The sequence below is a fragment of the Oenanthe melanoleuca genome, chromosome 9, assembly GCF_029582105.1.
Source record: "Oenanthe melanoleuca isolate GR-GAL-2019-014 chromosome 9, OMel1.0, whole genome shotgun sequence".
NCBI lineage: Eukaryota > Metazoa > Chordata > Aves > Passeriformes > Muscicapidae > Oenanthe > Oenanthe melanoleuca.
The window spans coordinates 18,345,467-18,361,128 of record NC_079343.1 but is presented as its reverse complement, the minus strand read 5'-3'; the positions used below and the strand labels follow the sequence as shown (position 1 = coordinate 18,361,128).

Sequence of the window (15,662 nt, the reverse complement as noted above, 5' to 3'; positions counted from 1 at the left end):
TTTTCTTCAGAAGATTTCAGACTGGCTTTGTCATCTTGTATTCTTCATACTCTCAAATTGGCATGAAAAGGCAGAGACTGTTGCCATAAATTAGGTCACTAAAGCTGAAGTACAGAATACAAATATTTATTGCCTGAGCTAAGGAAGGCAATTCAGATGAGGAAAGGAAAAGTTATTTTTTTAGTGTTCAGAAATTAAGCTGTATTTCTGAGGTTAAAAGCAAAGCAATAGAGTTAAACAGTGAACATGAGAAGCATCTCTTGGTTTAAATTACTAGAAGGAAAACTAGCAAAGCCTGATTGCATGAGAAATCAGTAAGAAGGTTCATAAGATAGAATTACAGATAATTTTAATGCAAGTGCACATCTGATGTATTATTAAATCTTAAACAAAAGGGCATTTAGCTAATAGCAATTTAGAGGCACAGGTAAAAATACAGAAAATGAGAACACTATTTTGAGATATTACAGAAAACACTTGGACATTTAACTTGAAAAAATGTTTTTCTTTTAATTCAGAATGTTAGAATTCGTAACTGCAGATCATCAGATAGTAGGAAATCTTTACTAAGAGTTCAGTTCTACTGCACCCAATACAATATTGGCCCCATCACTCAAGTGAAGATGTGAAAGAGCAAAAAGGAGTTGGTACACTTGAAGAAAAGTCAGCCTCTTTTTTTAGTTTTAGAGTGTGACAAAATGTACATTTTGATCAAAATTTAATAAATAAATCTAATACATTCTTACACAAAAGGATGCACAACACGAGTCATAGACTGCATTCTTGATATAAAGGAACCACTAATTCATTTTACAGATTTTCCTGTATAAAACATTTCTAAAGGGCTTTGCAGAACTCTTCTTTGGATGTAGACTTAGGGATTTCATCAACCATTGGGGATGGGGCCCATTATGTCTTGGGGAAGAGCAAAAAAGCTTTAGAGCAAAAGCTTTAGTAGAACATCAGCCATAAGGAACAGTGTTTTGTGGTTTAAATCTCCAGTTCTGTAGCCTGTGGTGGCTTTGGTATATGAATGAAATCCTGCTGAAGCCTCACACAAGCAGGAGTTTGCCAGGTCTGAGTGGATGGATTGAAACAGCACCCTTTGCTCTTTTTATTTTTATTGTCATAGCCATTAAAAACAAGAAAGGCTCTTAAGCAAGAATTGATAAAATGTCTATTTTGTGCACATATGCTAGCAAAATATTTGTCCGGATTTCTTGCAAAAGAGGAAAAAATGAAATCTCTAATGGCAATATTTCTGTTGCAGGGGATTTATTGTTTCTGCAGCCAGACTTCTGTTTTCCATGGATAAATGTAGCAATCTGTTTATGTCTGAACATTAAGCATTCTTCAGAGCTACCCAGAGCATTAGCTGCTCCCTTTAACATATCATGTTTGGTATCGAACTAATGATTGGAATGTTTTTGGGGAATTATTATTCACAGCAGCCTGACAGGTTTTCCTGTTATCCTACCTATTGGGAATGTGTTCGAGCCCGCCTACAACTGCAGAAATATCCCTTTCTTAGGCTGTTATTTGATGATACAGTAACTCTAATTGTAGTGTAACTCCAGTATACATTATCAAATGGTGATTAAGAGATACCCAGTAGTAATCTGATGTATAAACTTTCTCTGCCATTTCAGGTTTATCTCGAAAAAAAAACCCTAAAGAACCAAAAAACCTATTAGGCCAGGAGCCATATCGGGTGGCATCTGTTCTCCACATTTGGCATGAGCCACCCCAAAGCTGCCACAAACACGTGGAGTGGAATAATGATCTGTCAGAAACACCACCAGGTTTGCACTGTTGGGCACTGATTAGCCTGCAGATCTGGTCTTGGTGAGAGTGGCATTTGAGCTGCTTTTTAATGGATTTTAGTTGGGAATTTTAGTGTGAATGGTCCTCAAGGGACAGAGGTGCAGGGGTGAGACCTGAAACACAGACACACTTCTGCCAGGCTGGGGGCAAAGCAGAGCTGGTGGTGTCTCTGGGGTAAGAAACCTCATTTCCTTTGGAAAAAATGAACTTTTGTGTGATTCCTGGCATGGAATGAGTGGGTCAGTTTGTCTAAAGCACAGGTGTGGGTCTGGTCTGCTCCTGACCTGTTACTGAGTGAATCTCAAGGACAGCATCTCAGTTGACTTTTATGGCTGATGTGTGTTATGCCTGATAAATTTTGGGACTTTAGGGACTTTCTGTAGCAGCATTAAAAATTGCCTGGGATATCTGGATGATATTTGACTGAGCACTGTGTTACAAACCACAGGCCCATCCTCTGGGAAGGAGCCTGCTGAAATGGAATTTCTTTTGGGCAGGGAATATTGATCCTGGTGTGGTCCCATGAGCAATTTGGGCATCGTTTGTAAGCTCTCTGCCCATCCTTTTTTTTTTACCTGTCTTGGGGTATTTTATTTATTTATTTAATCCTGGTTTTACCAGTGAGGAATCTTCTTCATATGCACTGTGCCTGCTCCAGGCTGCAAAACAAAAGGAGAGGCAAGTGGGAGAGATTTCCTTTAAAAGCATAATTGGATCTAAAACAGCAGTGTGGGTGCATCATACTTTGTAATTGCACAGAATGTTTTGAGGAAGACCTGGAATGTTCCTAAGGGCAAGGGGAAAAAAAAGGGCCTTAAGGATTTCATCACATTTTTAGAATGGGTTTGGGACATAAAGCTGCAAATATTTTAAGATATTTTTAATGGTCCCTATGCAAATTAGGCTATAAATCTTAAGACTGCTAGGAATTACATGTTAACTTATACTTATTTTTGTCTCTTTTTTGTGTCTCTTAGGTGATTTAATTTCTGCATATAAAATGAAGAGTATTATTATCTATTAAATTGCCCAAAATAAGTAGTTAATTGCTTGTGGAAATAGTGAATTTGGGGGGAATTAGCCAGCACTGGCGAAGTAATTTTATTAGGGTACATGTGCACATGCAGGGGTCCATTGTCACAAACAATCTGAGGGTTGGCAGCATAAACCTGGTGTTAATTCAAAGTGTGTCAAAGGGAAATAATGATGATATTCTCTTTTACTGTATTTTCTCTCTAATGTGGTATTTTTCTTTGGGTTGGAAGGGAGGTTTGGTGTTGCTCATCCCTCTCACATTTCTTGTGTCCCTTTGCTGTGGGACACTTGGGGCAAACACAGCTAAGACCTTCCAGAGAATGTAAAGGAGCGCGGAAAACATGCCCAGAACAGGATTTGGGTAAAACACCGGAACCTTTGCGCCCTTTCCAGCGTCACCCCGTGTGTTTTTGGAGCTGTTTGTTTCGCTGATGCTGCAGTGCCACCTCCCGATGGCCGGGACAGCGGGGACAGCTGCCCTTGCAAGGGCTCTGCTGCAGAGCAGCCCTACAGAAACCCCTGCTCTGTTCAGGGCTGAGAGCACTTCTGACAAATCCTTAGGGTTGTTTTTCTTCCCTTCAGCTTCCCAGCTACGTAACGGGGAGTTGATGTGGCACCTCCACGGTTCTGCTTTGAGGGGAGCCCACTTTATATAAATAATTCAGGGCCTCTCTGTGTGGCAAATAGCACTTTCATCAGATCTCTCTGGTTTGATCTGTCGTTTTTGGTGATGCAGCAAAGTTTTGAAAATCCCTGACAGACCCATGAAACAAATACTTCTATTCGTGTGTGTGTACATAATGTAAAAAAACCTTCTTTATGAGTCTCTTTAAAGTTAATTACCTTCTCCTCTGAAGGAAAATATTGTTCCTCCTCCTACAGCATTTTTCTGTTAAAAACACTCTTAAAGAAAGATAATTTGTTCCATGTATGGCAACAAAACATAGCTGAATAAAATGAGTGTTTGGTCCTGCACATGGTGGAATTGGTTGCTTATGTACGAAATGGCTAAAAATGCCATTCATTTTACATCCTGCTCAGTAAACAAGTCCTAAAAGTATATATTGGAGTTTGGCAGGGATGTGTTGTACCCAGGTATGGCTGGGGCTGTGGAAGGGTGGGGTAGGGTTGGTATCAGCATACCTTCCTTTACTTGTGTTGAACTTATTAGAAGTCACTGTCTTGGGGCAGCTTTTTCCTTTAGAAATGAGAAGGATTTAAGTAGAACTGCAATTTTATTTTTTTCCTTAAGAAACTAAAGCCTTCTCGCCCCCAGCATGGCTGTGAGCTGGGGCAGGTTTGGTGATGTCCATGTGTGGTTTCACACAAACTCTTTTTCATACCCAAGTTCATCCTTTAGCTCCTCCTTTTCTTGAGGGATTTCATTGTGTCTTGTCTTTACAGCATAAGAAAATAATATCTTGCAGTGTAAGTGGCCTGACCATGCAGCCATGTAGCTTTTTATTTTGAACAATGCAGGAAAAGTACTCCAGTACTTTTTTACACCAGATCCTAGGTCAAACTTTGTCAGATAAAAGTAGGAAAGTCACTTCCCTTCTCAGACTCCAGTTCCATAGGAGGAACAATGGTGGTGGTCAGCTGGGTAAAACCTGGGGAGGTTTGCTAATGAGAAGTGCTGGGCAGATAACAGGAACAGGAGGTGGACATTATTTCATAACATATTCTGGAAGCTGATGTTTTCACTTGTTTAGTTGGAAAGGTCAGAATTTTCAGATATTCAGACGTCATGACAATGTTCTCAAAAATGATATTTTGAGTTAGAAAAAATACTGTATTCTGTCTCTTCATGTCTTAGACTGTTGTTGCCTCATATTTTCCAAGTTTATAATCAAAAGCATATATAGTTTGATACATTATTTGTCTTGCTAAATATTTACCATTACTAAAATCAAGAGAAGATTGTATGTAAATATATATAAATATATATCCCTTCAGTATTTTTGAAGCACTGATTGAAAGCCTAGGCAAGTGTTACTAAGAATGGACTGTTTAAAGTTTGTTTGTAATGTGAAGAATTCCTTTAGCAAAGCCAAAGATGAGATGTTTTCTCATCTTTAGTGGGATTAGCTGGGCTTGTTTGAACAGACACTGTGTTGTAGCTTAAATTGTTCTGTGCCTTTTCACTAGAGCAGGAGTACCTGAAAATTGGAGTAGATAAGAATGTAAAAGTGAGAACCTGCCTGGATGCCAATGTGAAAACAAGTTCTTGGTCTTTGTTAACCAGGCAGAGAGAGACTCATGTTATAAAAAATGTGTTCCACAGCAGTAATGTAGATTGGATGAAATGTACTTGATTATTTTTTAAAACCTGTAAAATGAGGCCTTTTTCAGTACTGGTATTAAACAGCAGAGTTCCCCAGTCCACACCAACTTGCATCATATGAGAATCCAGCCCTTCAATATTTAATTTACTGACCTTTATTTTGTGGTGAGACAAATGACTTTTTAATGACTCCAGCAGACTTATTTGCATTTTAAAATAAAGCCATTGTCTATGCTGCCAGGGAGCTACTTACTTTATAAATATAGCATTTGTTGGGAAATACCTATTAGGTACTAAAAATATTTAATTGACCTACTTTTCTTTTTATTTGCAGGGTTGTGTCCTTTGTTGTGACCTCATGGTTTAACTGGGAATAAAGATGAGTATAAGCAGTGATGAGGTTAACTTCCTGGTATATAGATACTTGCAAGAGTCAGGTGAGTTTTTACAATTTTGGTTATTCAACAATGCATAATTTATTTGATCTTCATCTACAACTGGCTTTAGCAAACGGGGGCTCATTTAATTATTTTGCCAGTAGGCATGTGCTTCTGTCTGAACTGTTTCTTGGTGTTTCTTCTCAACAAGAGAATGAATTCCTGCCAAGTTACCTTCTGTAACTTAATCAGATTTAGTCATTTGGAGTCTTCAGATGGCAGTCAACCAGCCAAGGGCTCACTCGATTGCTAAAATGCATTTTCCTGGAGATCACTGCTCTGCAGGGTGATGATGGCACTTTGCACCATTTTCTTCAGGGCTGCTTGAAGAGGAAAATAGAATGATCAGCAAAATGCTGTTTTTTCCTGTTGTCTTGGAGTGATGGTGCTCCTGCCAGCTGGTCTTGTGTAGCTGAATTCCTTGCCTGAACGTGACTGTGGGAGGGCAGATGTGGCTGAGTTTCAAAGGAAGAAGTGACAACTGTGACTGTGACTTGTATCACTTTACTCTAAATAGAGATGAACAGATATTTTACAGGAATAACTCTTGGGGGTTCCCAAAAGTCCCTGCAGGACCTTTTTTTGGAGGATCTTGTCCTTCTGAGTAGCCAGAATCTCCTGTTTCTTAGGAGAAAGAGCAAAAGACACTTGAATATTGTCAGACTTGAAAAGAAACCTTTTTCCTGTTAGATCCCTCCACACTGACTGTGTCTGCACAACACAAGAATGCAGCAGTGCTCCCTTATTTTTAAAGCTTCCCCAGCCCAGTCAGATCAGCAGTTTGTGTTGCATGTTTGGGTTTCTAGATGCAGCCATATGGCTGCAGGGAGCTTTGTGGTGGTGGTTATTTGTGAAGCTCTGTAAGAGACAACATCATCTTCCACTCACAACTGTGATATTGATTGCTTAACACAGCCTACATTTAGAATGGGAATATTTGACTGGAAGTCAGGGCATGCCCCAGTAAATGAACAAGTGATGATTGTCAGCTGGCAGGAGGGAATATGATCTCAGCAATACATAAAAGAAGTCTGCATATTAAAGCAAAAATGCACTGTTATCTTAAGACTGCATTTAAAAGATCAGCTTTAATGTATATACATATAGGTATATAAGAAAATATGCACATGTATTTCATATCTTACCTTGCTGTTTCAGCATTTATTGATTCATAGCTTTTGTTCAGTGATTGCTGATGGGTGGCTTCAGGCTTCTTGAAAATGCATTTGACTGATGCAACATATGTCCACTTCTCATGGACTTCCCAAATTGAGGCAGAGAAGCACCAGAAGCAATGGTGGATGGCAGACTTTTACAGTTTCTGCTTGTCAAAAGAAAGCAAAACCTCATTTTTTCTGCCTGAATTTACTGAAAACTACTACACGTTCTTATTCCAGTTGCAGATTGCTTTTGTCATAGAAGTCAAACTTAACAAATTGCTTCATCTTCATTTGAAAATTTGAAGGCAGCTTCTTGCTTACCTGACAGGGAAAAAGAGAGGGGGAAAAGTGTTTTAAGAAAAAATGCCATGACAATAAAGTTAATTTGCTGAAACAACTCTTTTTCTCTATTTTTTTAGCTTAAATTATTATTTATTTTTTTTTTACTAATTTAAGCTATCAATTTTTCTTTTTTTACTAATTTAATGTAAAACTTTTTTTATAGCTTAAATTCACTTGTAGTGTGATCAACTAAATAACAAGCAGCTGCCATTAATGCACCATAACATGTTTGCCACTTCTTAGTCAGTACACAGTGCTGATATAACTCTAAATGCCAGAGCATATACAATTATGACAACACTGCCATGAGCTGAATTCTGTTCACATACAGATCCATTTCACTTTCATGGGTATCAAATCAGGGAGTGAAAATAGTGAGTCTTGTGTCTTGGATACATGTTATTTTATTAAATGCTACATATGATACAATACTTACATGTAGTTTGTGAATATATAAGCACATTTAAATGCTTAGTGAATTGTTATTTTGTATTGATGTTGTTTTGCCATTGATGCTGTAATTAATAATTGTTGTGTTTATATATGATCTTTGCTTTTCTCTTTTTGTACACTTGAACTATGGGGGAACTGAGGTGTTTTGACAAGTTTTTGGTAGTTCAGAAGCATGCTGTAGCATTATACTCTGTATAATTTGCTCAGGATGTAAACAGAAGGTCCTGCCGTGGTACAGCAAGTAGCATTGTCTATCTGTAAATCAATTCTGATGTCTTTGCCTTGTCTTTAGGGTTTTCCCATTCAGCATTTACCTTTGGTATAGAGAGCCATATCAGCCAGTCTAATATAAATGGTGCTCTGGTGCCACCAGCTGCTTTGATTTCCATCATCCAGAAAGGTCTGCAGTATGTAGAGGCAGAAGTCAGTATTAATGAGGTAAGGAGGCTTTGCCTGCAGGAGCATTGTGTCCTTCCTTGCAGTAAGTTTGAATGTTAGTATTTTTCCTTAACTTTCTTGTATCCTATTTATTTACTTTTACTTCAGATTCCTTACTGCTGGTGTTCACCATGACTCCAGTGGTGGAACCAGAGTGGAGTGACATAACTGGGTGGGGGTTCTGCCCAGTGCAGCCACACAACACCAGGCATGGTGTTCTGGCTCATTGCTTAAAGGTCCGTTGTCTGTAGAGTTTTTACCCTACTCTAATGTTGTAGTGCATCCAGACAAGTGTGACAGGATAATAATTGACAGCAGCAATCTCTTCATTTTTTTGGTTTTGTAGACTGGCACTAGGGAGGTGGGAGAGGACTGTGCAGCTCTTGTTTGGGCTCTTGTGTCATCACAGTGAAGTAATGTGAGCCCAAAGGCAAGGTTTCCAAGGAGAGAGACAGGGTTTGAATTTGTGGCTGAAGGTATATGCCAGTTTGCCTTTTGCCTCTGCTGGCTAATTCATCTTGAGCAGGATCTATTAAATTTGATGTTTAAATGGTTATTCCAGCAGTACAGAAAGCTATGTATCTTCCTGCCTGATGCTGCAGACACTCTCCCTCAATTTCCATTCTCATTTGTGCCTGGAAGGTGAGAAGCCTTTCTGTGTCAGTTAGATTAGAGAAGGAAACTTTTTTTTTCCCATTAATTCTGCTCACTTTCCAGTCTCCCTTATGTCTGCTGTTTGTGTGGTTTTCACAGTCCTAGTGAAGCAAATCTTTTCCCTTAGGAAGCCTCAGAAAAATAAAGCAAGTGATAGGAATAGAAGAAGACCCTATATTTATTGCAAGGAATCCTTCTAGTCCCTAAAAATAGATCCTTACAAAGCCCTAGCATATGTATAAGGGTATTTTTAACTGGGTCTTGTCCATTTCAGGATAAAATTCTTCCTTGTTGTTTGAAAGCATGCCAGCACTGTTTAAAAAGAGGAAGAAAACTAGTCAACTCCCCAGATAATATGTTTATGGAAAGTATTAGTCTAATAAGACTATAACTTCACAAGTCAGTGACCCGAGTTGCAATGTTTGCAGCTCTCTCTTCAAACAAACCATTAGATTTTGCTGCAGCCACTCATGTTTGAAATCATATTCATAGATAGCTTACAGAATTTTTTGCTTTAGCAGACAGTTCAGCAAGCTAGAAACAAGTAACTTTTGATTCCACAGGCTCTCCCAGAGGCCTGCAGTGGCTATTTTTGCATATTTATGGTGGTCACTTAAAATTAGACTAAAATTCCAGTCCTGACCACAACAGTGACAAGATACCACTTCCAGCACCATACATAAACTGCTTTGTTATATTAAATCAAAATGTTTTCTTTAGTTTTGCTTGGAATCTTTGCCCATAATGTTAATTTGTACCTGGTGTTATGTTTTTTTCTTTTCTCCCTGTGCTGTAATTTAGGATGGTACCTTGTTTGATGGTAGGCCGATAGAGTCTCTCTCACTGATAGATGCAGTGATGCCTGATGTGGTACAGACAAGGCAACAGGCCTACAGAGACAAACTTGCACAACAGCAGGCAGCAGCTGCTGCAGCTGCAGCTGCCACCAACCAACAGGGATCAGCAAAAAATGGAGAAAATACTGCAAATGGAGAGGAGAACGGAGCACACACTATAGCAAGTAAGTTGAGACAGAAGTGGCTTTAAGCTGGGTTAGCATTTCCCCGTTGTTTATCATAGCATGAGCTTGTAGACAATAAGTTAAAAATGTAGAGTTTGGAGTAACCCTTCAGCTTGCAGACAATTCTTTCATCATGGGTAATACTTGTGCAGATTGTCTCTCACCTTTGGCTGTCCCTGTTTTGATATCTGGGGTTGCAGGAGTCAAACTTCTGAACTCATTAATTCACAATATTCCCCTGACCAGACTCACTTTCAGTACTGCTTCTTTTCCTCCACCTGATGGTTTTTCACAGGACCCTTGCATAAAAAGGGAAAAAAAATTGAGACATTCCTGTATAAGGAATGAGGATAGGAGTCTGCCAGTCCATGGCTGATTAAAACTGAGTATTGCTTGTGAAGCTCTGCAAACTCCTTCCAACAGGTTCTGTAAATCCCATGGATCCAAGAGCTGTACCTGGCTCATCTATTAGTGTTGAGGTCAGGGTTGCTGTGTCCCTTTCTCTTTTATCAATATCAGTTTTCACTATTTGCTATTCAAAATTGCTCAATGCAACCACTCTCAGGTTTGCTTTATTCATGAATTCAATTTAGTTGTGATTGGTGAAATAAATGAGTCTTGTTTGTCATCACTGTTCAAAGGAACATACCTTACAATGAGGCTTAGTATGGAAAAGTTTGGGTCAGGCATTAAACTGTCACTTTGAAAATACTCTTCTGGAAGTCTGAATTGCATGTTTAAATGTGGGAGTTACAGTTCTTCAGGTGTTTTTACAGAAAGAAATTACATTTTTGAGAGAATATTAATATTGAACCACATACAAGTTTTACAGCCTGATTTTACTAGGCTTTTTCATTAGTATATGTGATAAAAAGCTAGAAATGCATTCTTTGGCTGAAACAAATGAGGTCTCTACCTTGATGCTTTCATTTAAAAATCTCAAAGGAGTATTTATTTGATAACTGTGAACTGGATAGAGGAAGGGCAGACCTCGGATCTCAGCCCTGTTAAATGTGATCTACCAGCAACCCCTGCTGGCTGTACAGCACTTCAGACTGGCATCCATCTGACTGAAGCAATGCATTATATGGTGCTCTTTCTGAAAAAATACTCATGTTTTAATAGCCTTTTCTATTTTCTCACATGCACAGTGACAGAAACCCTTAATGCTAAATTAAGCAGTAGCTGTGAAATTATTTCTTTAACTGCAGCAAATAAATATGGAACAGGTGAAGTGTGCAGCATTTCTTACATTCTGCATTTGCACTCACTGTGAATTTATTTTTAATAATATAAAATGATTGATGGTAGATGCCAAGAAAACTGTTTTTTCAGTTGAATTACCCCCCAGTATGTTCTACAGAACAATATGGTTTCAACCTCACTTCCATGCAGAAAGTTACATTGCCATAATTTCACAGTAATTGCTGATGAAGTTTGAGAAGCTTGGTTATGTTTGCTCTATCACCAAATGTGAATATATTAATTAAAGTCATCTTGTAAATGGAGTGTTGGAGATGTAGATTTAAAACCTGTTTGACTGCAATTGGTGAAAAGAGATTTTTGAAAATAAATGTGTTGTAAATGTATTCTTTCAGCACAAGCTAGACTAGTAACATATTGTACTATGCAGTATTGGGCCTGAAAAACAGAGTACTTATAACAGCATTTATTTTTTAGCATAGCAGAAAATTAACTTTGGCCCTAATTCTGAAGCTCCAAAATTAAATCCACTTGGATGTGAAGGTTTACAGGGGCGAAGAGTTTTCTCACATTTTTGAAACTCCCCATCTGTTTATAGTGCTTCATTAATTGGAACTGAAAAAAATAAAAGAGCGTGACAGCTCTGTCAAATTTTTGAATCACATAAATTGTGAATTCTTGCACTCATCACAGAAGGATCTGAGCCATACAGGAGTCCCAATGTCCCAAAATGCTAAAATCCACCTCTCTCCACTATTGTTTCCCATAATGCAGATAATCACACGGATATGATGGAAGTAGATGGAGATGTGGAAATCCCTCCCAACAAGGCAGTGGTGCTGCGTGGCCACGAATCTGAAGTGTTCATCTGTGCCTGGAACCCCGTCAGTGACCTTCTGGCCTCAGGGTACGTGCCCTGCACACCTGGGGGGGTGTGGTGTCCCTGCTGGGGCACACTGCTGCTGCATGGCCAGGGCAGCAGGGAACACCAAATGTCCAATGCCACAGTCCTGCTGACAAAAGAGTGCCTTTAAATGGATGGAGATATATATATATATATATATATATATATATATCTCCATCCATTTAAAGGCACTCTTTTGTCAGCAGGACTGTGTGTATATATATATATATATATATATATATATATATATATATATATATATATATATATATATATATATATATATATATATATATATGTATCCATTATAAATAGTAGTAGTAGTAACAATAATAATAATAATAATTCATGGGAATGGCCAAAGGCTCAGGGAGCACCTGTCCCAACAGTCAAATGCCACAGTGTTTGCTCTTTAGAGAACAGTGCTTTAATAATTTATTTATTATTATAATTATTGTTGTAGTACTCATAATTATATAATTAATATAGCATACAGTCATAATATATAAATATATAGGTGCAATTGTGATGTATAAATATTATAATATACAATCAATATATATATCACATCAGATACCTTGTTTAGCAAATATTGCTATATTGCTATATTATATATTGCTGTTATATACTGTTATATATTATAACAGAATATATAACATATGCTATATTATATGTTCTGTGTTATGTATTATAACATATATTATATAACATTCTATATTATATATCCTATATTACATACTATGTATGTAACATCTATATGTATGTAATATCTATAAAATCTATATGTAGTGTTTTATATACCTATATATTATCTTACATATCCTCTATTACAATACTGTATATTATTAGTATATGGTATATTGCATATTATATGCTATTACAGGCTGTCATTATAATGATATATGTGAATATATGCATGAAATAAGCGGAAATACCCAGGTGTAAGCAGCAGGATTTCTATCCTCACTGGGTGTTTTGCAGGCTTTCTATCCCCACTATATATAGTATATAATATATATTATCTATTGTTTTACATACCATCTGTTATAATAGCATATATTATTAGTGTATTGTATATTCTTAGTGCATGGTATATTGTGTATTATATGATATCACAGGCTGTCATTATAATGATGCATGTTAATATACGCATGAAATAAGCGGAAATACCCAGGTGTAAGCAGCAGGATTTCCATCCCCACTATGTATATAAGTATAATATATGATATATAATCAATTATTTTACGTGCCATCTGTTATAATAGCATATATTATTAGTATGTTGTATATTCTTAGTGCATGGTATATTGTGCATTATATGATTCACAGGCTGTCATTATAATGATGCATGTTAATATATGCATGAAATAAGTGGAAATACCCAGGTGTAAGCAGCAGGATTTCCATCCCCACTATATATAATATATAATCTATTGTTTTACATACCATCTGTTATAATAGCGTATATTGTTGGTATGTTGTATATTCTTAGTGCATGGTATATTGTGCATTATATGATATCACAGGCTGTCATTATAATGACACATGTTAACACATGCATGACATGAGTGGAAGTGGCAGGTGTAAGCAGCAGGATTTCCATCCCCACTATATATAATATGTTATCTATTGTTTTACATACCATCTGTTATAATAGCGTATATTATTGGTATGTTGTATATTGTGCATTATATGATATCACAGGCTGTCATTATAATGACACATGTTAACACATGCATGACATGAGTGGAAGTGGCAGGTGTAAGCAGCAGGATCTCCTGCCCCGGTTCCGCAGGTCGGGGGACTCGACGGCGCGGATCTGGAACCTGAGCGAGAACAGCACAAGCGGCTCCACGCAGCTGGTGCTGCGCCACTGCATCCGGGAGGGCGGGCAGGACGTGCCCAGCAACAAGGACGTCACATCGCTGGACTGGAACGTAAGTGCTGCCAGCAAAGCCCTGCTCACGCCTCCTCACGGGCAAACTTTCAGGGACAGCAGCGGTGTCCTCTCTGGCAGCACCCGAAATATTTCTGAGCAGTGTTGTTACTTCTTCTGTCATAACTTCTTTCTAATAAGTTGCAGTTGAATTAAATATCATAAATCGTGTGCAGATCTATTCTACCTCAAATTTGCTTTGTGCTCTTTGAGTTAAGCAGTATAAATCAATCAATAAATAACCTTTTTGCTGGCAGAGTGAAGGTACACTTCTAGCAACTGGGTCTTATGATGGCTTTGCAAGGATATGGACTAAAGATGGTAAGCAAAATACTTTTTAATTTATGATATATTTTCCTATATTGTGGCTCACGGCATAGTTTTTTATTTTTTAATATATTCATATCAATATAAATTTTCAGGTAATCTTGCCAGCACCTTAGGGCAACATAAAGGTCCTATATTTGCGTTAAAATGGAACAAGAAAGGAAACTTCATTTTAAGTGCAGGAGTGGACAAGGTGAGATAATCTTTGGTAAAATTAAAATTCTTTCCTTCACCATTGTAATCTAACTGTAAGCAAAATAGCAAAACTATGCAAAGTAAGTAAATGAAACTAAAGGCATGGGATGTCAATATGTGCTTACAAAGATCTTGTTATGCTTAGCTATGTTTCCTTGGGTTTTATATTATTTTTTAGGTACTGAAATCTAGGAAATTAAAATATCTGTGGATCTCCTCCCATTTAGGTTAGTCTGAGTTGGAAAGTAAGTGTATTGAAACCAGAAATATTAAAATTTTTAAAACCAAACCATCTAAATTCAGTGAAACACTTCATGCAAAGCCTCAGGAAAAAAAATTGTACTACAGGGATAGGTTCAGGCTGAGTTGGATGTCAGTCAAACCTGAGAATGGTTGTAAAGATTGGAGCTGGAACATAAGAAAGGTTGATATATGTGATTGGGGAGGTGCCAGTTGTGTAATGCCATGGAGCTTGTTGTTTATTTCACTTCTCTAAATAAATTTAAGTTTACAAGGTCTTTCAGTTCAGAGCTGCTGGTAGTGTGACAGGTTTTATGTATGAATGGTAGAAAGGGCACAGGGTGATGGGAAATGTACTTAAAGTGAATTCAGAGAATCAAATAGACTATTGCAAGAGTAAGGAGAGTTGATTTTTTTCCTCTTTAACTGGTTCAAGGTGCAGAAGTCAGCACAGGTTTTCTCTTAGTAAGAGTGGCAAACTGCAACCTCAGTGCAATCACTTAAAACTGACAGTGTCACTGTAAAGTAGTCAATTTTCTTCTTTGTTTTGTTTTGGTTTTTTTTTCCCTGCATGCATTTACTTGGTTTGCTTTATTAGCCAGCTTTATAAATGCTTGTTGGCACAAAGGAAGGAAAATTAAATGTCTCAAAGCATGGAAAGGATGTGTTTACTTTTTTGGCATCTGTGATGGTTATGCCAGTTTTTAAATATTTGTGGAGGTACAGCTTTCATTTGCAGGAAAATAATTAAGGAAGGAATAGAAACCTCATTTCAGTCAATAAAACTTCTCAAACTTGAGATTATGCTTTGAAAAATATTCTGCTATAGCAGAGAGAATGGCCCAACCTTAGGCTCCTTTTCCATGACTAATTTGTGTGGTCAGTTCATGCTTCCATTGAATTTAGTGTCAGAATTTTCATTGATCATTGAGGTAGGGCAGGGATATTGGCATATAATATACTGATGATAAGATACTAGTTTTGTCACAAGATTTCTTTAACCAGAAGGGTATGAAAGTATTTGCAGAGAGCAGCATAGAACAAAATTACACCCTTAAATTTATGTGACTAATTGTTAATAACATCTCCTTAGGAGTAAGTGAGTGGCTGATACTACAATTTGAATACACAAGTATTTGAAATTAAAATAGTTGTGTGTAATGGATTACAAGAATATAAATAGGACTAAGGGGATAAAACTGTTTAAAA

At 37.5% G+C, this 15,662-nt stretch overlaps 1 protein-coding gene across 11 annotated transcripts in view; it reads left to right on the top strand.

Annotated features, from left to right (window-relative positions):
• Positions 1–15,662, top strand: part of TBL1XR1 (TBL1X/Y related 1) — a 107,326-nt gene that overhangs the window by 78,537 nt on the left and 13,127 nt on the right. For all 11 annotated transcript variants that reach the window (XR_008841179.1, XR_008841178.1, XR_008841175.1 and 8 more), the window contains 7 exons: positions 5,478–5,580; positions 7,828–7,973; positions 9,429–9,648; positions 11,626–11,758; positions 13,551–13,692; positions 13,949–14,012; positions 14,114–14,211. Coding sequence is in view for 4 of the 11 variants with exons in the window: in XM_056498587.1 (XP_056354562.1) it covers positions 5,523–5,580; positions 7,828–7,973; positions 9,429–9,648; positions 11,626–11,758; positions 13,551–13,692; positions 13,949–14,012; positions 14,114–14,211 (861 nt within the window). In the remaining 7 variants the exon portion in view is untranslated. The remainder of the gene's footprint in view (positions 1–5,477; positions 5,581–7,827; positions 7,974–9,428; positions 9,649–11,625; positions 11,759–13,550; positions 13,693–13,948; positions 14,013–14,113; positions 14,212–15,662) is intronic.